The sequence below is a fragment of the Lissotriton helveticus genome, chromosome 10 (assembly GCF_964261635.1).
Source record: "Lissotriton helveticus chromosome 10, aLisHel1.1, whole genome shotgun sequence".
NCBI classification, from domain to species: domain Eukaryota; kingdom Metazoa; phylum Chordata; class Amphibia; order Caudata; family Salamandridae; genus Lissotriton; species Lissotriton helveticus.
The window spans coordinates 1,074,419,414-1,074,443,655 of record NC_136071.1 but is presented as its reverse complement, the minus strand read 5'-3'; the positions used below and the strand labels follow the sequence as shown (position 1 = coordinate 1,074,443,655).

At 41.2% G+C, this 24,242-nt stretch overlaps 1 protein-coding gene across 1 annotated transcript in view; it reads right to left on the bottom strand.

Moving 5' to 3' along the window:
* Positions 1–24,242, bottom strand: part of THSD7A (thrombospondin type 1 domain containing 7A) — a 1,031,465-nt gene that overhangs the window by 521,751 nt on the left and 485,472 nt on the right. The window contains exon 3 of the mRNA XM_078663785.1: positions 13,941–14,186. Coding sequence (XP_078519911.1) covers positions 13,941–14,186 — 246 coding nt within the window. The remainder of the gene's footprint in view (positions 1–13,940; positions 14,187–24,242) is intronic.

Below are 24,242 nucleotides of genomic sequence, written 5' to 3'. Positions count from 1 at the left end.
GATTCCTGAACAAAATACAGGGGTTTAAACAGACCAGGCCAGACCCAAGATACTCCCAGAGACAACATCCAGGGATAGTTACAACATACAATGTAGGGAAACTATGCCTCGAATAGCTACAGAAATCCACACTGGCTGAAATGAAGCAACACTTGACTTTACTTAAAGACGGTGCTGACTTGCGTGATTTCATACTGGGACCACGCAAACAGCGTCAAATACGTTTCATAGCGGCCGGTATATACGCTGCATACAACGAGGCTTAGAAAGAAACACAAATTGAAACAGCAGAAAAAATACGAGAAATGGATCGTATTAATTTGGAAAAATCACTTTCTGTTGTGGACAATGGGTTAACGACTCTGTCCTCCAGAATATATTCACTGGACAGCATTGTATCATCTGCCATTGATATAATAGAGCAGGACTTGCTAATGTTACAACATGGTCAGTCCCAATTACGTTCTATTGTACAGCTTGGCTGGACGTTGCAAAATCTGCGTTCAGGCTACGTGCCATGGAGTTTAATCAACGTAACGTCATTATTCTCTATCTTTAACCTTACTGATAAACAAATCAGTTTGGCACAAAAAGGAGCAGACTATACGATTCTGAGCATTGAAAAACTTGAGAGATTACCATTGACAATGTCAGAAAGACCTGTCATTGAATGGATAATACACGGAATTATTACAATTCCGATAACAACTTTCCAGTTTAAATATTGCCAAGAGTATATACCAGCGGGCCAGTATGAAAGGTTGGGTAAAGGATACATCAAGTCAACATGGAAATTACCTTATACACACAAATGTTATAGTGAAGGGAAAAAGGAGGTATTTCTTAGTGGTAATAATTGTAAAAAATCAGTAAGTGGTACACTTCTGTGTCAAGGTATTAACTTGCATGGAGGCTGCAAAGGGTCTTCAAATAACCTTTCATGTCATCTGCACGGCACTCCTACAACTCAGATAGAGCCATTTTTCAGACAGCTTTCCAACGGCAGTTATGTTCTAATAAGTGTCCACAGCTGTTGTGGCATGGTGCCAGGAAAAGCCTATCTCGTGAGCGTTAGTTCCATGGTCACTTGCTGTATGCAAGTATTATATCCAAACAGCAATCCAGACATGGAGGCGGCAATATGGCCTTATTTGAATATCTCTTCTATTCGAATTGATACTTTAAGCAGAATGAAGTCTATTCTTTTACAGACAACTGTGCCTTTAACCTCGTCCAAAGAAACGTATGATCAGCAAGTTGCAAGAACAGTGGCAGAGATACATTCCCGATTATCAACAAATTGCCCCTTGCATTTGGTAGAAATGTTAAGTCAAATCTTAAACAAGTCTGATACCAGTGGCATCGCACATGTATTTAAGACAATTTTTTCGGGACTGTTAGCACCCTTTGAAACAGTTCTGGGCATTATCCCGAATTTTGTGCATTCATTATTTGGCGGTCTGCCTCTTCTTTTGGGACTCGTAGCAGGAATTTTATTTTTGATTCTTCTGCTCCGATATGGCAAGCCAAGCCACAGACAAGACTCCAGCAACGATGAGAGAAACGATCCTAGCTATACGCTACCGGGACCGTATCACTAAAGTCCTCGGATTTGCCCGGCTAAGAGATCTAAGTACAACTTGGTTTCTTTCATTCAGACCAATCTGGCAAGATAGCATCTTACTTGTGCCTCGAAATATGCTATGCGGAGAAGAATGCGTGTTGGACGTCTGTCTTACACTACCATCAGCAGTACCAATGGATACAGATACCTTGCTAGGTCCGGTAACGACTCATGCATCGTGTTGTCCCCAGCGGCTACCTATTCTGATGATGGCATTCGTTGAGACTTCACCACTACGAGTAGGTGGCGGTGAAGTACAAGAGGAAAGCAGCACCAAACAGGTACAACCTTCTGTGAGCATAGCTGATACTGACATCGATGATAGCAATCATTCTCACACATGCACTGTTACAGCATTTTCGAACTTGGTCGAACTTTCACCTGATGTTGTAGACCAATTTTTTGCAAGACTGTCTGATATGATGTTCTCCCCTGAACAACAAGAATAATTTTTAAAACAACGAGCACACAGCGTTCCCTGAACTCTGAATTCGGCCTTCAGTTTTGATAAACACAGCTACTGAAAACATGTGGAACTATTTTTTCCCCTGAAATCGAAATTATTTTTTTTCCACTTCCAAAATATTTACCCTTTTTTCTGGCACAAAGTACTCTGCTTAAAGTAGAATGCATATATGCAGATCCTATTGGAGGCCCTTTTATTTGCAATCTGTGCAATAATACTACCCAGGATATACCAAAACCTCCTACATCAATACAGGCTGCACTTGTGAATGTGCGTTCACTTCCATGCCACAAAAGCGACATCTTAGAACTGCTCAATAGTCATGCCATCGATCTCATGTTTCTAACCGAAACTTGGGGCGATGAAGCATCAGGCCCAGATTTTAAAGCTGCCATGCCAGAAGACTACTGTGTTTATAGGCAGGACCGCAAGTCAGCAAGGAAGGGTGGTGGTATCGCTATTATACACCGCAATACCCTGCGAGTTAAAGCTCTCGATCTTAAACATGCGAACTGTGAGGCTTTTGCCTTCACAGTTTTACTTACCACTAATCAATCCTTTACCGGTATACTTTTATACCGCCCCCCTGGTTCTCGCAATGCATTTCTGTCTCAACTCCATCAACTGAGCGAATTGGCCGCGGAACACAGACATTTCACTCTTTTAGGTGATTTTAATTTTTATTTAGAATCCCAGATGGATAAAGATTCGGTCCAGCTCATCACGGACCTTTCTGCGGTAGAACTCGAACAATTGATAACTGCTCCCACACATGAGGCTGGACATACGCTTGACGGTATTTTTACCAATAATCCTCATATTACCGTCAACAAAATACTACCCCTTACATGGTCTGACCACTCTGCTATTTTATTTGATATTAAAACCAGATCAAATACAGATAAAAATACCTCGCACAATGCTTATTTTACCACCAGAGACTGGCGTAACATAGATCATAATTACTTAGATCAGATTCTCACTGATGCCTTTGCGGACACTGACGGGGAAACGGATCCAAACATAGCGGCTACCACATACACTTCTATCCTGGAAAGGACATTTCAAACGCTAGCCCCCCCGAGAATCTCCAAACGCAATAGGAAAACGCCATCAGCCCCATGGTTCACAGAACCTCTCAGGCTACAGCGTCAATATTGCCGTAACCTAGAACGTCATTGGCGCAAACATTATAATCCCTTAGACAAATCAACATACAAAGCAGCACTCCTGGATTATAAGCACAAAGTAGCCATGGGGAAAAAGATCTACTATACCACCCAAATAGACCAGGCGAAATGTAGTATGAAAAAATTGTTCGAAGTAGTGAACCATCTTTCAGAACCAGTAAACCCTCCCACTGAAACATCACAAACTCTATGCAACATACTAGCTGATTTCTTTTCAGATAAGGTCACCTCTATATTTAAGGATTTTACCCCCAACTCCATTAATATGACATTCACGAATGCAGAATCTAAACTGAACCCATCTACTTTCACGGACTTTACTCAGGTACATTCATATTGTATCCATAAACTAATTTCCTCAATCAAATCTGGCTCCCCTCTGGACCCTTGTCATCCCTCTATACTCCATACTATTTCAGATACTATTACTCTACCACTGACACACATTTGTAATATTATGTTTTCATCAGGTGTTTATCCAAATATTTGGAAAAACACAATAATCAAACCACTCCTGAAAAAAACATTGCTTGATCCTTCTGAACCTTCCAGCTACCGCCCCATTGCATCATTGCCATTTCCTGCTAAGATCTTTGAATCTGTCATGAATGAACAACTATCTGACTATATTCAAACGAATGACCTTTTAGATGACACTCAGTTCGGTTTTCGACAAGGTCACGGGACAGAAACGGCTCTGATCAAGGCCGCTGACGAAATAAGAACCATAATGGACAACGACGGCCAGGCGGTTTTGATTCTGCTGGACTTATCGGCGGCTTTCGACACGGTCGATCATTCTACTCTGATCGGCCGTGTCGAGGCCATCGGTATTAAACACAAGGCCAAGGATCTCATAGCATCTTTCCTGGCCGACCGTAAACAGGCTGTCAAGCTGGGCTCATTTACTTCTCCGACATTTGCCCTTCCTTGCGGTGTCCCACAGGGCTCCTCGCTGAGTCCGACCCTTTTCAATATTTATGTGTCGGACTTAGCGAGGGTAATAAAAGCGTATAACATCAATTTGACCACTTACGCTGATGATACCCAGCTGGTACTATCTATTCATAAAAATGGTTCCACTATAGCGGCCAACTTTAAAGACGGCATGCGGGCCATCAGCAGTTGGATGGCCTCCAACTGTCTTAAATTGAACTCCTCTAAGACCGAGGTAATGCTGTTCGGTAAGGTCCAGCCGGTCTGGTCTCCCTTATGGTGGCCGGGGGAAATGGGCACTCCACCTGAACCAGTCAGCAAGGTGAGAAACTTGGGAGTCATATTCGATGACAAACTCCAGTTCCACGACCACGTGAATTCTGTAGTCTCATCGTCTTTTAACATCTTGCGAAAAATTAAGAAGCTTTTGCCATACCTTCCTACCACTGCTGGCAAAACTCTTATTTCTACCCTAGGGTTTTCACGTACTGATTACTGCAATGCCCTTTTCCTCAACGCTCAAGAAAAAGTTATATCCAAACTGCAAATGATTCAGAATGCTTCAGCTAGAGTTTTACTTGGTATCCCAAAATTTATCTCTGTCTCTCAACAACTACCTCAACTACACTGGCTCCCAGTAAGGAGCCGTATTAAATTTAAGTCCTTATGTATTGTATATAAGGCAATAAACAACATGGGACCCAAATTTCTTAGAAATTCCCTTAAGCCTCTACCAACCCCCAGAACGCTTCGTTCCAACACCGCTAATTTGCTCCAACTTCCCAGAACAAGGAAAGTTAATTGGGGAGACAGACGTTTTAACATCGCATCAGCAAGATTATGGAACTCTCTTCCTTTCCAAATAAAATCCAGTCCCACATTGCTTATTTTCAGAAAGCAACTGAAAACGTGGTTGTTTTCTCAATAAACTAATCAGCACCTCAGACATAGATCGCTACACCTGCTCTTAAAAACACTGGTAATAGATCTAGCTCTTAGCGCCGAGACACCCACGGGTAATTGCTGCGCTGTAAAAATTACAAAAATAAATAAATAAATAAATAAATAGAACTATTCTTAGAGAACAGAGCTTCTATTTTAGGATAACTAGAGACAATATTTTACCTCAGCCTCTAGCACATGTACAGCATTTGTATAAATATGTGATGGAAAGGTCTCAACCTTCTTTTCTGTATTCAGAGCCATTTCATGTGTAATTATCGCAATTCATTCAGCTGATATATATATGCATTTAACTGAATGATGACACTGCTTAATAAGCGTACAGTACCAATACTCATTTTCGTGTATTTAGCATATACCATTTCAAATGCGATTTATGTATTTTGGGGTTGGTTGGAAAACACACATGCATCGTTATGTTTAATATTGCTTAGTTTTTAGTAATGATGGACATTAATTCGTGGAGTGGGTGTTGTGTTTCTATCTAGGACCCTAATTCGATATTCCCGATCTATGCCCTTATATGGTTATAATAAATAATATCCTTATAAAGGCATAAGAATCATATCCATATTTAATAATAGCCCATGCAGTCCAAATATGGCAAGGCCACTCCCCTAGACTCCTAGAAAGTACAACGCGTTCTTTAAACAAACCAAACCTTCAGCAACCTGGGAATTCCCCATGCTTTTGTTTTGATTTGTCCTAGAACTCCTGCGAGCACTGAAAGAACGGCTAGTGACATCTTTTATTGACATCTTATGTCCAACCTTACGTCAAACCCGGCACCTTTCAGGTATAAATATACCAATGTTGCCTTAAGCAAACACACGGTGGTTTGGAGCACGGCTATCTACTTGCCCGAGAGCCCAGCTGATGCGAGAGCCCACGGACGCCGCCCCTCCCTTTTGACGCACTGAGAAAGACGCTGTCTTTTTCTCCAGTCGAGAAAATTCCAGCTCCGGTGTTTCTAGCCACCCTTGGGGGCTTCTGGGATATCGAGTCCTGAGAGAGAGATACCAGACCTCCTACATTCTATTACCAAGGTACGGAGCTGACTAAACCCTTAAGAGAATTCTTGATTCAGATTCCTTGGCAAAAGCCAACTTAACTTAAACTGCTACTTCCTTACTCCTTCCCACGTATTAGGCTTAGGTCAGGTACACCGGGGTAGGCGTAGATTAGAAGCGCCAGTTGAGTACGTTAGTCAATGTTTTTATGTATGTTTATATTTTATCCATTTTAAAGTATCATATGGCTAAGAAACCATATCCATGCTTTTACAGTATTATTTCATAATACTACTTTTACTGTACGCACTTTACTTTATGTTAAGTATTGCAATTGTGGCAATTCATTTCTCTTGCATGAGAAAGAAGACTGCTCAATAAATAACACCTTTTATTGAAAACGCCCGTCACTCTATTCCTCTGCACTCTGGTGAAACTAAGTATGCACGATTGACTGAGTGAAATAACTGTCTATTGTTTTCACACAACTCTAGAGATACACTCTTATTCTGAGGGAGCAAAGTTGTCATATTATATGGTTGTCAGAAGCTAATCCCTTCTTGTCTATCCAGGGAAGTTAAACTCCTCCTTGTTTATTCGAGAAAGTTTCTAGTGACCTATGAGCTAGCTGGCAAAACTAATTAAGTCTAATATAGTCAGTAGAGACCTAGTCGACCTCAGTCCTATGTCTACACTGCTGTTTATATTATTCCAATGCGCAGAGCCTATTGGGAATATAGGAACTACACTACATCCCAACCTTCAGAAAATCTCTTTCCCAGCTTTAATTGTATCTATTTCTTTCCTCTTACTTTCTTTTAGCGATGAGTGGACAAACATTCTTTGTTCTTAGATGGTAGCACCGAGATACCCCTTGGGGTGATCGTTTGTTATTTATAAAATCCCTTCATTCATTCAATCTACTAGTTCATAATAGTGGAAAATGGGGATTGCGGAGGGGAGAGGAAACACACTAGCATAGATGTCATATCTTCTAGGCATTTATATATTTTGCTGCTTGGTTTTACACTCTCACCCTTGGAGGTCTTGAGGAATCACACATGCCCCTGAAACAGCAAATCAAACTATGACCATAGAGGCATATGGTAAGCAATGGCTGTGGTGTCAGCACACCAGTTACATAACAATCGCCAATCCTTGTGCCTTTACCTTATGCTCTGCAACTGTATGAAAATATTAGACCCAGAAAGTACACAGCAGTCGTCCTGGAGCTCGAGAGCATGAGGAGATGCTGAGAAGTGTTGGTTGCATCGAATATCACACAGCAGGTGTAAGTCAATTTGAATAATGGTCTTCAGAGGATCACACAGTCACAACAAGGAGGAAACACAAGGGGCAAAAGTAGATCTAAAATAAGGCGCAGGGAAATGCCAAAACAGTGATCAAACTAAGCAAGTGAGAACCATGCACCTAAACAGCTGTTGCTGCCATTCAACTGCTAAAACATCCTGTGATGCTGTCCAAATGCAAATCTAATTGGTCGTCCTTCTTTGTCTGATCTGTAAGACCCGGCTTCTGTCTCTCAGCACCAACCTTCCAGAGGCTCCATGATCCTAACATTCTCATCCTGCCTTTCTCTAATGTTCTTACCTCCCAGATTATCCAAACCTCACCTTCCTTTCCATGGGTCATTAAGGCTTTCCCATGTTTAGAAATGTTTGTGTTTTCACTGCATAGAAACAGAAAAGTGTGCATTTGCATAGTGGGTTTCATTTCCCTTCTACATATTTCTACACTATGTAGAATTAAGCACAGCAGGAATAAGAATGTTGTTAATGTCTCACATAACATTCCCAGAGGTACACTTGGCAAGCAAAACTTTGCATAGCTTTTCAGGCATGCTTCTGGAAATATCTATGAATAAAAAAAAAAGTAAAAGTACCTTCAGAAGACATATACATGTCTGCCCCCACTTTAACGCAGTGCTTAATTTTATCGGGTGGTTTCCGGTGCTTGTCACCAGCATTTAATTATCAACACCGGAACTTATGACACTCTGCCACAGGTACTGACTGTCTAATTTAGGAATGAGCACAGCAACAATTATTATTTCTATTTACGTTAAAAAGGACTAACACCTGTCTCCCAAGCCTTTCTTATAGTGTTGGGTGACTAGGATCGTCTGCATTGTCACACTTGTAGGAGTGTGATGGTTAGTAGTTCAGTTGGTACTGTCATTGGCAGTGCTGGAGCGGGCCACGGGTGGTGCAAGCTGCAATGGCCTCCTGACGAGCGCCCTAGCAATGATTTTTTCACAATTTTAAGCACTGTTTTAATGTTGTTTCTTCAAGAATCAGGCCCTATGCTTGGAAATCAACTTATTCTTTTTCAAATTTAAAGGGCCTCATTGTCAAAGGTAAACTTACACTTTTGTGTAAGTTTAAAATTGTTTGGTATTCACAAAGGGATTTATGAGTACTATCTTTTCGATTAAGGTGTGTCCATACATTAATAAAAACCTACTTTTTATGTATGGAGACTGCTCCTACTCATAAATCCCTTTGTACAAACCAACCAATCGTAAGCTTATGCAAAAGTTTACCTTTCTGAATCAGACCCAAAGTGTAATCTTGTAGAATTCTATGAAGTCTAAATCTAGTATGTAAACAGCACTATAGATTCAAATATAAACCCTGTATTGAAGCAAATATATTTGAAGTAGGCAGAATGGCTCTGTTGGATAATACCACTCAAAAAAACAATGGACTAGATATGATGAGATTGAACCATAGCAAAGTTTACTCCGGCTTCCATTCTCAAGAGTTCAGCAGCGTATGATAGAACCGGGAAATGGTAGTGATTAAACGCTATATCAAAAGCAAGTTGTCATTATAACATATTACCTATTAAAACTCAGTCTGAATTATCTGTACTTGCCATTAGTACAGTTTCGGATCATAAATATTACGATATTACAAGACATCCAACTTATTGGAGTGTGGGAGAGGTGTGTTTGAGGGCCTATTTCTCCACATTCAAATTATGATGTTCTGAAATCTCATACTTGACTGCTGACCTCATAACTGTACCCCACTCAAGCACAAATAAGCTAGACAAAGGCAGTCGTATCATTAAAGTTAGCACTGGCAACAGCCACAGTTTTCATGGTAGAGGTTAAGGCATGTGCTGATTTACCTGAAAAATAGATGCATTTGTTGACATATTTAAAGTGAAAATAAATTAAACATAAAAGTATAACATACACAAAGCAACACAACACCGCAATTAAAACATAACATGGCACATCACAATAAAACTGTCAATACAAACTGCAACACAAAAAATGACGAGCAAACAACAAACTCATAACACAATAATGCAGCACAAAAAGACAGCAGCACAAAAAAAACAGAACATATCACCAACACATCAAAATGCCACACATCAAATGTGCATAAACGTTCTTGCCACACATTACCATCTCCAGAACACTGCTTTAACATTTGTGTCATTAAAAGTGTTTAGAACAAGCACTATCTTGATAATAGCACCAGTAAAAAATGTTTTGTAATCTAGCCTAGTGGGTTTACCTGCTAGAGTCTAGCATATGTTTAAGTAGGAAATGTTCACTCCTGCGCAGGATGTGTGCCAAAAATGTCCATTAAATCCTAAAACTCGCAGTCAGGGTTGTGTTCTGCTAAATAATTCAAGAGTTATGCCAATTTACCTGCTGGGTCTTGTATTTTAATTGTCAGTGTAAGAAAAAAAGACATGCTTGACAGTTGCCTTCAGCAGTCTTACGTATTCACAGGTGTGAAAGAAACGCGCTAATGGGCCATCGAAAAGAACAAAATGTGTAAAGAAACACAATGCTAGCCTTTATAGTAAAAACTACAAATGCTGGATTGAGCATCCACTGTACCAAGCAAGATAAAGTATTGAAAAAAAATACTGCTGCTTATTTACAGAAGATAAACAGCCATCGAAAGTTGGTGTGCCGCTTCTCTCAAACCTATACATGCCACAGTTTCTGAACGTTTTATGTATCACAATCTGCTCACGCTGCACGTGTGGTGGCATTAGACATGCAACGGAATCCTCTTGATAGGAAGGCCTTGGGGAATAGATATTTTTCTGCACTTTCCGTAAATACAGCATCTGAGGGAGTTTTCCCTATTCAACATGCAGATGAAAGCTTGCACTCTTAGATTTTGCTGGTCGTCTTTTTGAATAGGGAATTTTCATTTTGTCGTGTCTCTCTAGTGGACACCAGACGAACACCAAACTCGGCACACAGGTTGGTTGCTCAACGATTCTTTTATTTACTTTCTCTGCGCTGCTGGTCACATACACGTTCGTCCCTGTGCCCGTCCTGGTCAGTCTGCCGTCCTTCCTGTCCCTAACCGGATGTGGTGTCCAGTGACCTGGTCACCTCCCTCATGACCCACAGGGTCCTAGTGTCCTCCTGTCCTGTCGCCCTATCTGTCGGGTCACGACACATTTTTTTCCTATGTGGTCAATAATTGGTTTGAAAAACACATTGTCCTTAGCTTCTAACACAAATATGGGTTTGCAGTTCCATAGAAACTTAAGGGCATATTTACGAGCCACTATCGACACCACAACGTCACTTTTCTCAATATTGTGGTGGTGATAGGGGCTTCGCCTTATTCAAAAGGCTGCTTTAAGACACTTAACGTGGCTTAATACCGCATTGTGAATAAGGCACACTTTCACCCTATACTTAGCATGAAAGGGGCAGACAATGGGTGTTGTGGTCCGTGTTCCACCGCAACACCCACTGATTTTGATGCTGTCCCATATTTACAAGGGTGGCGTAAGATGAGTCAGTGCCAAACTTAAGACCAGGGAAAACCTGGTCTTACCCTGGCGCAACTAGGAAAACTGTTTATTTTCTCCTTGTTTTTGCTGTTTCTATGTGTGCTGCGTTGTGCAGCACATATAGAAATAGGAAATCACTATGAATGATTGTTTATGTGCAGGAAGGTGTCACTTCCTGCACATAAATTATCATTTCAAAAAAATTACGTTTTACAACTTAATTCAGCACACATAGAAGTTTCAAAATGCCATTTCAGATTATTTATGTGCAGGAAAGAACACCTTCCTGCACATAAACAATAATTTCCCTCAATGCAGGCTCCCTTGCACTATAGTGTAAGGGAGCCTGTATTGGTGTTAGGCAGCCAAATCAGCACCAATGCAGGGGGAAATGCAAGGCTGCACCATATTCTTGTAAATACAGTGCAGCCCTGCGTTTCATAAGTGGCAGAGCGCGGCGTTAAGCCAAGGAGGCTAATGCGGCGCTCCGCCACTTCCTTGTAAATAAGCCCCTTACTTCTGTATTCTCCATTTTCTGAATGCCAGGGCTGCCATGATCAGAGGTTTCTCGTGGATTTGTTCAAGAGCCTCAGGAGTTGTAGATAGCATGGACACTGGAGTAACTGGGGAAAGTACTATGTGTTGCTTTCTTTAAGAGACAGAGGGATTTTTCCTTGGATGGTTTGTTATCATTTGGGGGAGAGGGGTGATTGTTTAGGAGTATGATCTAGTGTGGTGATTCAGTGTAAAGTAGCTGGTCTTATGACCCTCAGGCCAATGCATGTGATGTCACCACACAATGTTGAGACTACGTGCTTAATGTGTACAAGAAAAAGTGCCAGTGCTCAAAGCTCTGCTAAGAAGCCAACGGCCGGCAATGACGTGCTCCACACCAAGGCTGCGTAGTGTGTATTTGCCTCATGCTTCTTTAATCAACTACCAGACAGTCCCACCCCTTCCCTTTCACTTTTGCAGATTCCTGCTTTCTCTCATTGTGACAGATGTTCCATCTTTCTCTGATCCTTCTTTTCTCTTTGTGCCTTTTCTCTCTCTTGCTCACGGGAAATGTCTGAAGAGGAAAAATAAGTGCTGGTCCTCAAAAGTAAAGGCCGGTGGACCCGGCTGGCAACCACTGTCTCAAAATAAGCACGTTTGAGGCTGGTTAAGCCAAGTTTCTCTGAAGAGAAAAAGGGGTCTGTGAGAGCTAGATGGAGGACCAATCTGGGGAAACAATCGAGTGGGCTGAGGAGGCAGTACGTCATGTTAAAAGATGTTTTTCTGAGCAGGATTTCTCTCAGCAATGAAGTCTAGCTCAGTTCCTGTCCACAGCCGCGGACCGTGGAGGGAGTTTAGGTGGGGCAGAGAGGCGGAGCGGGGGAGGGGCAGGGTGGGAGGTGCCCCCCACCATGCCCCTCCCCTGCCCCGCCTCTCCCCCCCACCATAACTCCCTCCACGGGCCGTGGCTGCCTGTCCAGCAGGCGCTGCACGAGACCCCATTCATTCAAGGGTAGGTTCGGAGAGGGCCCTGTCTCAGACTTGAACCAGTTTTGCCAACTCTGATGCAATGAATTATCAATGGTAAGAGGTAAGTCCTTGAAGCCTAGAAATCTAGATAATTTATCATGATCGGAATATGCCTATTTGTCTCCAGGAGCTCCTTTGTAGACTGATAACTGGCAGTGGATAGTTAAAATGCCAGAATGAGTGAAAAAAGGTGTTATGCCCCTTTTTATGTGGCTGCCTGATGCAGGGTCAAGACTCGAAAAGCTTTCTTCAGGACCCCATACTGCTCTCTCAGAGATGTGTGAGGTGCATTTGGAAAATACATCAACACCTAAGTATCAAGCTCCCATTCATTCGTAATTGGAAGTCCTGGGATAGAGCTGAAGATTACCTGGGGACCCACAGAACCTATGAATGAGCGGGGAGGCTTCAACCTGCCCTACGTCAAGGGAAATGAGGTCTGGTATTTTTAGGGAACTCAGTAATGTGCCGAGTTTGTTCAGTTTAGTTGAAGTTGCCACTGAGCTAACACTGACAGGAACCTTTTCCTTAAGATAAATGATGGCCTACCCCCACGAGGAATTTCATTGGTTGGTCCAAACAGATATGCAATTGGAGAAACTAGTATGGTTGATGGTATTTCATACAATGCCCATACTACATTACTACATATCCACATTCAGCTTTGCAAAATATTTGGAGGGGGGAAACCCACAGGCCTGAAAGCAAAAAAATGTATATCTCGTGTCACACCACAACACTTACATAGAGGTGTCTGTAAGAGGGCACAGTTGTAGTAAACGAGAAAGATAATGACCCTACAAACTTTTGAAATGGAAACAGTGAAGTGTATTACCACTGTTCCTAGAAAACTTGATGAACTTTAGGGGAAAACAGGAAGCTTCAAGAATGCTTTTGTTCGGGTATCTTGATTTGAGAAAAGGAATGGGGCTACACGATGAAAAAATATGTAATAAGGGTGTAAACTAATCTGGCACAGAGTTGCAGCCTTTAGTTGCATTATTATTATAATTATTTTAATTAAAAAACGGGATATTGCGCCTAAATATGTCGGTGAATATTGTGTTGTTTTAGCTGTGGAAGCCGGGTGGAATTGGAAAATAGCAGCGAGGAATGGCTTTACTCATTCCTGAAAACGGAAGCAGTGTGGAGGTAGTTGGAGCTATAAGGTTCAACATGCACAATGCGGCGAGGCCTACGGGTGATTCAGCATGGTACACTGCCTTAAAAGTATAAGCCTGGTATTTCTTTAGCCTAAAAGTGTGAGTTGTAAAACAGCAGTACTCATTCACGTTGCAGATGCCCATGAAGGGGGGACATTAAGATCCCCTCTTCTAATTTACATATGCAGGACCACAGATTATGCCTAGTTCATTGAAGAGAAACGGTGTTGGAGACTGCAATAGAACAAAATGCATACATACACAGCACAAGCTGGGACGCCTTCTACAGCTGGGGTACACTGTTCGGTTTCCTCCAGTTCCGGGCATTCATTTTCACTACCAATGGGAAGTTGGGTGACCGCCCGCGTTCTTGTGCGATTCCCAACAGGAAATGACGTGGAGCACGTCCTTGAACAAGGGCTCCACTCTGACCATTCCGCCACTTGGCATTCCTTTGCAACCACACAGGACTGGAAAGTAATTGGCAACTGATCTTGTTGGCAGAAGCTGTGGAAGTGAAGGACAAATGTTAGCATGTGGACAAACACAACATGTCTCTTCGGTTAAATATTCTTTTATTGCTCTATAAAAATTGCAACAAAGTAGGCTACTACAAAGAATAAGCTCTTATATTCAACTTGTTAAAACCCAGTTGACGTTGCATGCGAACCAATGTAAAATTAATACCTTTGTACAGATATTTGTCATTCATATAAAACAAATGATGCAATGGTAACAGGTACCGTCAAGCATCACCTGGAAACGGAAAATGTGTGAGATGTACTGCATTTTGTGTTTCAGGTAATAACTACCAAGGGAGGTCAATGAAATAAAGACATATTCATTTTTTATTGGTCCATGACTTGTCATCCCTATTAAATATAAGAGATGACATCACAACTGAAATGCTTAAAATTAAGGGAAGCATTAGGCAAATGTACTTACTTCATTTTTAGGTCAAAGCCTACCAGACAGCACAACTAACTTTAAAAGGACATTTTGAAGACATTTGGAAAAACTTCCATGGGAATGCATTCCGACGTTACTTACCATTGGATTTTTGATTTACAACTCATATTATTTTGCTCTTTATTTGCTGGCTTTATTTGTTTGAGGCTGTCCAGCTTGAGCTCGTCCCTTCCCATGCCCAAACATTATTTATAATATCCTACTGAGTGTTTCCTTTCCATAAACAGGCCTTTAAATAGTGTTCTTATCTTATCTCATTTGCTGTGCTTTCACAGACAGAGATCAAATATCCGGCTCTGTCGTCTGAGCGAGTTTGGTGTTTAAGATGCTTCCTCTGACTTCAAAGTGAGAAGAATTATGTGACAGTCATGCTCGTTACTGGGTCTAATCCTGAAGTGTCGTGGAAACAACTATTTTAATGCCATTGAAATGAATCAATACACTAGGTGATGACATTTCCAAACCATATGTCTGTGCAAATGTAATGGTCATTTCAATTGAAGATGTGTTTTCTGTGATGGCAGGGCACTACCACACGATGCACTCTTCACCACTGCACTCTACAGAACTCCAGTCTAGGTCACTCTACTACACTCTACACCACTTCACTCTATGCCAGTGCATTCAACCACATGCCACTCCACTTGACCCTGTACCACTCCACTGTGCCCTGCACCACTCCACTGTATGCCACTTCACTCTACTCTGAAACAGTCTACTCTACTCCAATGCACTCTATGCCACTCTACTCTATGCAGCAATCTACTTGGCAACACTCTTCTTGCCCCACTGCAGTCGTCTCCAATGCACGCTATGCCACTCTATCCCATTACGCTCTACGTCACTGCACTCTATGCCACTTTATTCTACTCTCCACAAATATATACCACTGCTCACTACAGCACTTCACTCTGCAACACACTACTCTAAGCCACGGCACTCTATGCCAATGCACTCTACACCACTGCACTCTAAGACACTCTACTCTGCAATACTGTACTCTCAGCCACTTAACTCTGTGTTAAACTTCACCACTGCACTCGATGCCACTGCACTCTACACTGCACCACTCATCTCTGTGCCAATGTCAAGTCAAGTCAAAATATATGTTTATTATGACCTTGGTCTTTAAACAATACAGTGAGTAAAACGCCGATTTGAGTATGTAACATAAAATTGTACACCTATTATTTTTAAAAACGTGTCCATTAAAATATCATACACTGCACTATATGCCACTACATTGTATGCCACTCTAAGGTACTCTGCACCACAGCCCTCCATGCCAATGTACTCTACACAACTTTATGCCACTACTTTACATCTCTGCACTCTATCCTTAACCACTCCACTTTACCCTGCACCACCTTATGTTATGTTAATAACAACTTATAAAGCGCGCACGTTCACCCGAGGGTTGCATGGCGCTAGTCGTTAGGAATGTCGCAGCAGAGTGACTATGCGTAGGCTTGCTCAAATAAGCAGGTCTTTAAGGCTTTCCTGAAGCTCAGGAGGTCATCGCAGCTCCTGAGTGCCAGGGAAAGAGAATTCCAGAGCTTCGGAGCTAGATAAGAGAAGCGACAGCCTCCTTGCCGTTTCTATTTAAAGGAGGGGATAGTAAGCAGGTGGAGGTGGGCCGAGCTGAGACTTTGCAGGGGTGCGTGCTTCACGATCATACTGTTGATAAATCTGGGGCTTTTGCCATGCAAGGCTTTAAAGGCTAGGCATCCGGTCTTAAAGGCTACCCATTGAGCCATCTGTAGCCAGTGAAGTTTCAGTAGCCCGGGTCTGGCTGAGAGCCATTTAGGCTGTTTATAGATACGTCTTGCTGCCTGATTCTGAACATTTTGGAGGCGTTTTAGTAGGGAGGCCAAGGTAATAGAGTTCGAAAAGTTGAGTCGAGAGAGGACCAGGGCTATCACCACCTGTATGAGGGCTGGATGAGTCAGCAGGTGGGCGACTTTCTTGATTTTGCGCGGTTGAAAGAAACTGGCGGAGATCACTGCTCCCACCTGTCCACTGAGCGAGAGATCTACATTAATGGTTACCCCTAAACTTTTTACCAAGGGGGATGGAGTAGGGGGTGACCCCAATTCCGCCGGCCAATAGTGCGGGCCCCAGCACATCTCGCTCTTCCCAGGTAGCACTAGTTCCATTTTGCCTGGGTTGAGTTCCAGGTGGTTCAGATCCATCCAGCGCTGGATGTGAAGCATACTAGCCTGAGATTCAGCAGCAGAGTCAGGGGAGTCTAGTGGGAATATAAGCTGAAGATCATCAGCATAGTTGAAAATGGCGATCTTTCTGTTTTTTAGTGGGTGGATCAAGGGCCTGAGATACAGATTGAACAATAGTGGGGAGCGGGATGAGCCCTGTGGGACCCGCATGTGGAGGTGAGCATAGGGGCGGTGAACATTCCGAGCTTTACAGCTTGAGTGCGATCAGGAAGAAAAGATTTGATCCAGCTGAGTGCGGGTCCTCGCAGGCCAGCCTGCTCGACACGGTTCAGCAAGATGTTGTGGTCCCCCGTGTCGAACGCGGCCGACAAATCCAGGAGTACCAGAGCCTGGTGGATGCCCCTGACTGCGTTAGCTCTAAGAATGTCCAGGACTGCCAGGATCACAGCCTCAGTAGAGTGCGCAGGTCGAAAGCCAGCCTGATTTGGCTCTAAGTAGTCTGATAGTTCAATGAAGCTCGACAAGCACCTAGCCACGTGGGCTTCCAGTATTTTAACGTACTCTACGCTAAAAGAATCTACTCTATGCCACTCCTCTATATGCAATTCTACTGCCCCATGCCATTCCACCCTGCACATTCCACTCTATACCACTGCAATCTATGCTGCTCCACTCTAGTCTACTCTACACACCACTCTATGCACTGCACTCTACGCCACTGTACTCTATCCGAAAGGATCATATTGAATTAGATGGCATCAAGGGATGGACATCCCTGAGACTGAAAGTTGGAAGGTAGCAATATGTTAAAGCCTTGGTGCTCAGCAGAATGGCACAATAGTGAGCAGGCCATGATAAGTGGTCAAAAGCATTGTCTGGTATATTTCAATGGAAAGTGTAGCAATGTACCATTGAGAAATGTTTGAGTGTGTCCATTATCCTGGAGATAGTTGGCTAAGGTGTGCAGTTGAACGCTAGTCTTAAACAAGTCTAAAAAGCCGAAGAGTTAGGCCTTCAGTATATTGTGTAGCATGGGGAAGACTCTTTCTGGTTTCAAATGTATGCATATAGGGCTGTATCATAAGGAGCCCTGCATATGTATGATACTTATGAAAGAAGCTACATTTACCTTAGTTTGCAAATAAATTAGTAGTCATTTGGTTTGGTCAGGAATATATTTTCAGTGACACAAGGGCTAACAAGTATTGGCAAAGTCAATGGGTCAGAATTCTTGTTAGGAGAAGTCTTTGATAAAAGTTGAGTAATTGTATAAGTTTGCGTTTGTTAGTCCCTTGTATTCTAGAAAGAAATCCCACAATGAAATATCATTTTGGGATGAAAGAAAATGGATGTAGGAAGCCTTTGGTGAATCATTAACAGTGCTAAGCAAAGAAGAGTGTTATGAAAGCAAGCTAGAAACCTACTCTGCATTGTAAGTGGTGAACTTAAAAGGCTTACGCAGCAAACTATTGACTAGTACATATTTTTGAAGAAAGAACAGTATTCTTATTGCATCTTTAGGAAAACATATGTGCTGGCATGTCTTTACATCATTACATGGGCTTTCAGCTAGAAGCTACATGTCATGTCACATCTTCAGTCTATCACATGCATTACTTGAACCCAACATCCAAATTTAATGGGAAAACAAATGGAACAATTGGATCAACCAATAAATAGCATTGGGTGTTTCATGAATAGCCCATGACAGCAATGGAAAAGCATGGGAAACACATTAAGAATCAAAGGGCAAACTCAAAATCCTTCCTCTCTCACTCTCTTTCTCTCTCGCTCTCTCTCTCTCTCTCTCTCTCGCTCTCTCTCGCTCTCTCTCGCTCTCTCTCGCTCTGTTCTTCTATCTATTGTAGTTTTTAAAAAGTTGACTGGTTGAGCAGCTGGAGATGTCTGCAGCAAGACCTAAATAAGAATTGCATTGATGTACTTGATATTACACATATACATACCAAATTATTATTCATATGCCTGCTCTTCACACTGTTAGTTGTATGCATAAGTTGCTAATGTTTTGTGTCAAATTGTATGTTACTTGTCCATGTTATCTCATTGATTACAAGGATCTCCATTAGACATGCTCTGCTATGGATACTGAGTGTGTTGCAAGTCAAATTAGAATATTGGGTTTTGTACGCAAGCAAAAAAAAGAGAGTGGGTTATTTACATTATAAAAAGCAAGTATGGAGAGTCTGAGCTCTGGGCTGCTTGCATTTTACAGCCCGGACAGAGATAAAACTATTATAAAGTCTCTGAGGTGGTTCCCCAGGGGGTATTCCAGTTCTTGGGTAGCCAAAAAGGCACTGCCCTTTGTTTGGTAAGTTTGGTACAGCTCCTCGCCAGTTGAGGCCTTGTGTTCTGCTTGTCAAAATCAAAAGGATAACGTGAAGCACTCTCATTAGACTTACAGCCAGTGACAATTACAGAATAACATAAAACCAGAGGGGGGTGGATAGCTCACCTTACTCTGTGAGTACTTTCTTCCCTGTAGCTTGTGATATTAACAGCCCAATATAACAAGTACACAGATGAAAGGTGGGGCAAAGCAGCTGAGAATGGAAGCACATTAGCAGATTTCAGCATATGATTCTCTTTAATTAGGAACTTTGATGAATGCTACTGGACATTGGCATAGTTAATGAACAAGAGGCAGAGTCTGTTCCAGTGCAAGGACATGTCAGATGGTATCACTGGTCCTCTAGGTCTCAGTATCTACGAACGAAACGTTCCATGTAAGCATCAACGGTTGCTCAGTTATGAGATTAAGTGCACAATACATCTCACTGCAACTAGAGCAGTAATAATCCTTGAAGTGGCTTGGATATTGCCCATATACTAATAAATTGTGTGTATATGCCCTTCATATTATCTTTTTAATTAATTCCACAACATCTTAATTATCCCAAAAATGCTGAGGCTATTCTAACAGAAAACTTCCAGCAAGAAAATTAATTTTATAAAAAGTCTTTTTCAGGAGATATAGTTTCAGGTGATGCTGAGTGGATCAATAACCTGCAAAGTTTCAAAGTCAGAATCAAAAAATTTGAAAAGATTCTGCTTCACAACGTATATACAGAACTTATCTTGTGCTCAATAAGAGCACACTGTGAATGCAATCACAAATTCTTAGAAAACTTACAATCATATTGTTAGGACTAGAAACATGCTTTGGCAAACTCAATAAGTCTGCATTGTTTTAGGTTTATACATTGTTATGTTGTAATGAAAAGTGCAGCTGTGTGGTATGTTTGGATGTAGAAACAGAAATCACAGATCCAGGCACTCTTATCATCCATATGTGCACACATGCACACACAGACAAACACACACAAAAACAAAATATAAATGGTGATGCAGAAGCATGGGTGGATGTTGTTTGGATACTTAGACGGACTTGAGATACATATCTGCGTAAGCCATACCTAATGGCACCACGGTTAGCTTACAGTTTCTAGGGCATCACACACATTTTGTGCTCTGCACCTTTTCCCCTGTGGAGGCAAAAAGATCAGGAGTAGCAGCACCTGCCTTGTCCACAAGAAAGCAAAGGTTTAAAGGTCAGTTGAAGTACCACCTCAGGGTGAAGACTCCTAAAACGCATTAACACATTTTGCGTTACTGCAGTACATGCATCAAGCAAAAACTATTAGAAATATAGTCTTAATCGATTGGACAATTCTCCAGCAAATGCATTTGCTAGGTTATTTTCATATAAAATGTAGTCAAAGGTTGATTTTTTAAGAATGCAATGATAAATGTCTATTTTAAATCTGAACATTTTTTTTTCTTTATTCTAGATCATGTGGTGTCTAAGAAGAGATACCCTTCACTTGACTGAAACACGTTTCAGTTCTAAGATGACTACGAAGACAACCGGGCGATTGGAGACTCTGCGAAGTTGTGGGAGACAAAAATGAACATTGTACATTTAAAGTAGAACTCCCATACTGATAGGAACATAACGTTTCAGTACCTTCCTTCAGATGCACTGTGCACATACATCAAGAAACCAAATCACAAAACTATTTTTTTATTAAAATCTTAGGCACTCTCCTAATTGGGTACCCCCAGAGATGCAGCAACCTTGGACAGTAGTAATGAATGGAATCCTCTGATGTGATGCAGTGCTCACCTCATCACATTCATTGCGGCAATCTTACAAGAAGGGATATCCCTGAAAATTCTGTGGTGTGCAGTCTAGTCTTTATTTCACAAGGCTGAGCAGTCTGACGGGATATAGAAAGCTATTTTATTGCAGGAACATGTCATGTGATGTTTCTTGTGGAGTTTGAGGAATAAAAATTTGCAGCTAAAATGCACCATAGGTAGATATGTAGGGAAGCATTCGAACAAAGCTATTTATCCTCTTTGCAATTGTAAACCCCAAGATCTGAGCTATTTTTTCTTTGTATTAAGTCGACAATGTTTGATCATGTTTTCTTAAGAAAGCAAAATGCTTTTTATTATTGTCCCAAGAACTTCTTGTGATTGTTATCATGTTTTTAATGTAGAATCATCATTTTTATTTGTTTTACTACAAATTACCTTTTTTTATTATTGTTTTATGTTTTGTGGTAATTATTGTTTTACGTTTTGTGAAATGTGTCGACCTTTTTGGAAGTTATGAACAAATAAAAAATGCAATTCGACGGTGCCCAACCACGTCATCCGCGGCTGGTGTCCTGCTCCCCTGTATGAGAACGCAACTGAAGCCCAGTTAGTTGTATAAAGCCAGTTGGCACACCACCTTTGTGTAAAAGTCACCAGTGGTTGAAAATGGCTTTCTGTACCTTGTTGTTGTGGAGACTTGATGTCTTTCCCACAGCTACTAAAGATAGCTATAGCCAGACTTAAAGATGGATTCAAAAAGGTAATGACCTTTGAAAAGAGGTAACAGTGTTGAGTACTTTACAGCACCTCCACACACAAGCTGAAGACATACTGTCTATAAGGGTGTCCAGCCCACCTTAGTGGGAGAGAGTCTCTTTATCAAGTGCCCATATAAAGCATACCTTTACCATATGGCACATGGTGGCACTGTGTGAATTTGGCATATGATTCTCGAATAATCTGTCCATCAATTGATAAACCTCTCAAGTGCATCCATCTTCCGGAAGTGGTGCATCCATTAACCATTCTACTTTACATATAGGTCTTTCCTTCATCCTTTCGCAGACTAAATACATTGGGGCTTATTTACAAGCACCTTGCGCCACTTTTGCGTCATTTTTAACAAGGGAAAAGTGGCGTATTGATCTGTTCTCTTTGAACATAAATATGTTGTGCATGTATATTTTATCCTATACTATTTTACACATATGGGACATTTCTACAGCCACATTGTAGTGCTCTCGGGTGTATGAGGATTCTTCATGACAGGAATCTTCGTGGTTTGGTGTTAAATGCTTTTGGATTAGAGATGATTTAGTGATGAATAATGTTTTTGCAAAAGAATTCATAAGTCTTTAAAGTCCTCAAAGTTGTTCACCAAATGTCTAAAATCACTTTTGTTCACTATCTTATTTGCACACATTTATCCTCTATAAATTCAATGCAATAAGTTAAATTTTTTCACATAAAAGAGTACCAACATCTATTAGGACGACCTTACTAGTCGACAGACACTTAACAGACAAAGTTTAGCTTTTTGTTATCACGGGAAGTTATAATTCGAGGCAAATGGAGATTTTACGAGCAATTACTCCATTGATGTGTGAACAATGTCCTAGAAAACCTGGCCAAAAAGACATCATTAATCAGATTTCACAGGGTTTAGGATGAAGGTGAAAAGGCAAAGCCAGATGGCCATACTAATTAAAAGAGTAATATGTCATGAAATTGTGAAGCGATATGCTGTATGTGGATATAAGTCTATTAATTATGCGGCAGCGGGCAAACAAAGAATATATAATATTGATGATGAGCATAACACACATTCATTTATCTTCCGATAAAGCTGAGTTTTTTATACATGAATTATAATTGAATGACAAAATGATAGAAAATAGTTTGCCGATCTGCATAATTTGGCTAGATTGGATTTAGAAATGGGTTCCTTGTGTTTCATAAAATTGTGTCCAGTGGATAAAACATTATTGTCGTTGTTAGCCTTTTTAAAATAGTGTGCTTTATAATAGTAATTGCAAACACCAACATTATCAGCAAACATTATTGTCGTCAGTAAATACCAAAATATAGTTAGAAACACATTTGGTATAAAAAGAAACAATCTCTTTTACGATTAAAGTATGTTTAAAACAGTACTCAGGCCTTAATGAATGAATGACCGTCATTAATCGAGGCATAGTCCCTTCACTCTTCCAACTATCCATCTATACACTCACCCAAACAATCAATAAGCCAGACTTCATGACTTTGCCAATGTTTGTTGCAATTGAGATAACCAAACCCAATGTTAATATGTTGAAGTACCGGTTGAGACCGATGTGTCTTACTTAAGGTGTGCGACCCCTTATAGAAGCTTCGTGCTATTACGCTGAACCAATCCTCAGCCACAAAAATATGCGGGCTCTTAATACTCATTGACATCTTCCACCAAAGTAAACAAGAAGCTTGCAATCGCCTCTGGGCTTGCAACAATTGTTGAGTGTAATTGCTGCTTAAACCAATTTTAGGCGTTGCTACTCTAAACCTGGGTCATAGTGCCATTAGCAAAATATGGCACCAGAAATAGGCACCTGGCATTAATGGGTGTGTGCATGAATGGACGAATATTGCAAGGGAAGCATACGTGGACAAGTGAGGTGTCAGGGAGCAGTGTAGTAGAAGGTGCAGCTAATGTGGCAGAAGCAGTGAATGGATGAAAGACCATGCTTGGATCGCAGAAGCACAGCAACAGACATAGAAAAATAATTTGAAGAGAAATAGGTTCAGGGATGGTATGAGGCAGCACTGCATAACAAACACACCATGACCCTCAGACCTCAAGAGTCTACAACAGTGCATTTGACAGATGAATATTCTGAAGGCTCATTGCAAAAATGCAAAATACTTTCTTTTTTAACATGATAGATCGAGGAGGTGAAGAGCTTTCGAACAATAAGAGGCTGTGCCAATACCCCAACAGAAATAGAACAAACATTGGCAAAGCCAATATGTCTAGCATTGTCCATCCGCATTTCCACAATTTCTGTTTTGCTTTGCATTATTATGTTTTTGCAAAAATGTATTATTTGGGGAGCGGTTTGGCCCTTATCAAAGTAACATATAACTGACTGAAATTAAAAATATTTTTTTGTCCCAAAAAAGCACACATTACCATAGTACTCCCTGGTACCAGTCAAGGCACGTTTATTTTGCATAGTTAATAAAAACCACTGCAATACTGTTTTAAAAAGAACCATGTCTAATAATTCAATTGTAAAAAGTAGTAACAAATCACTCAGAC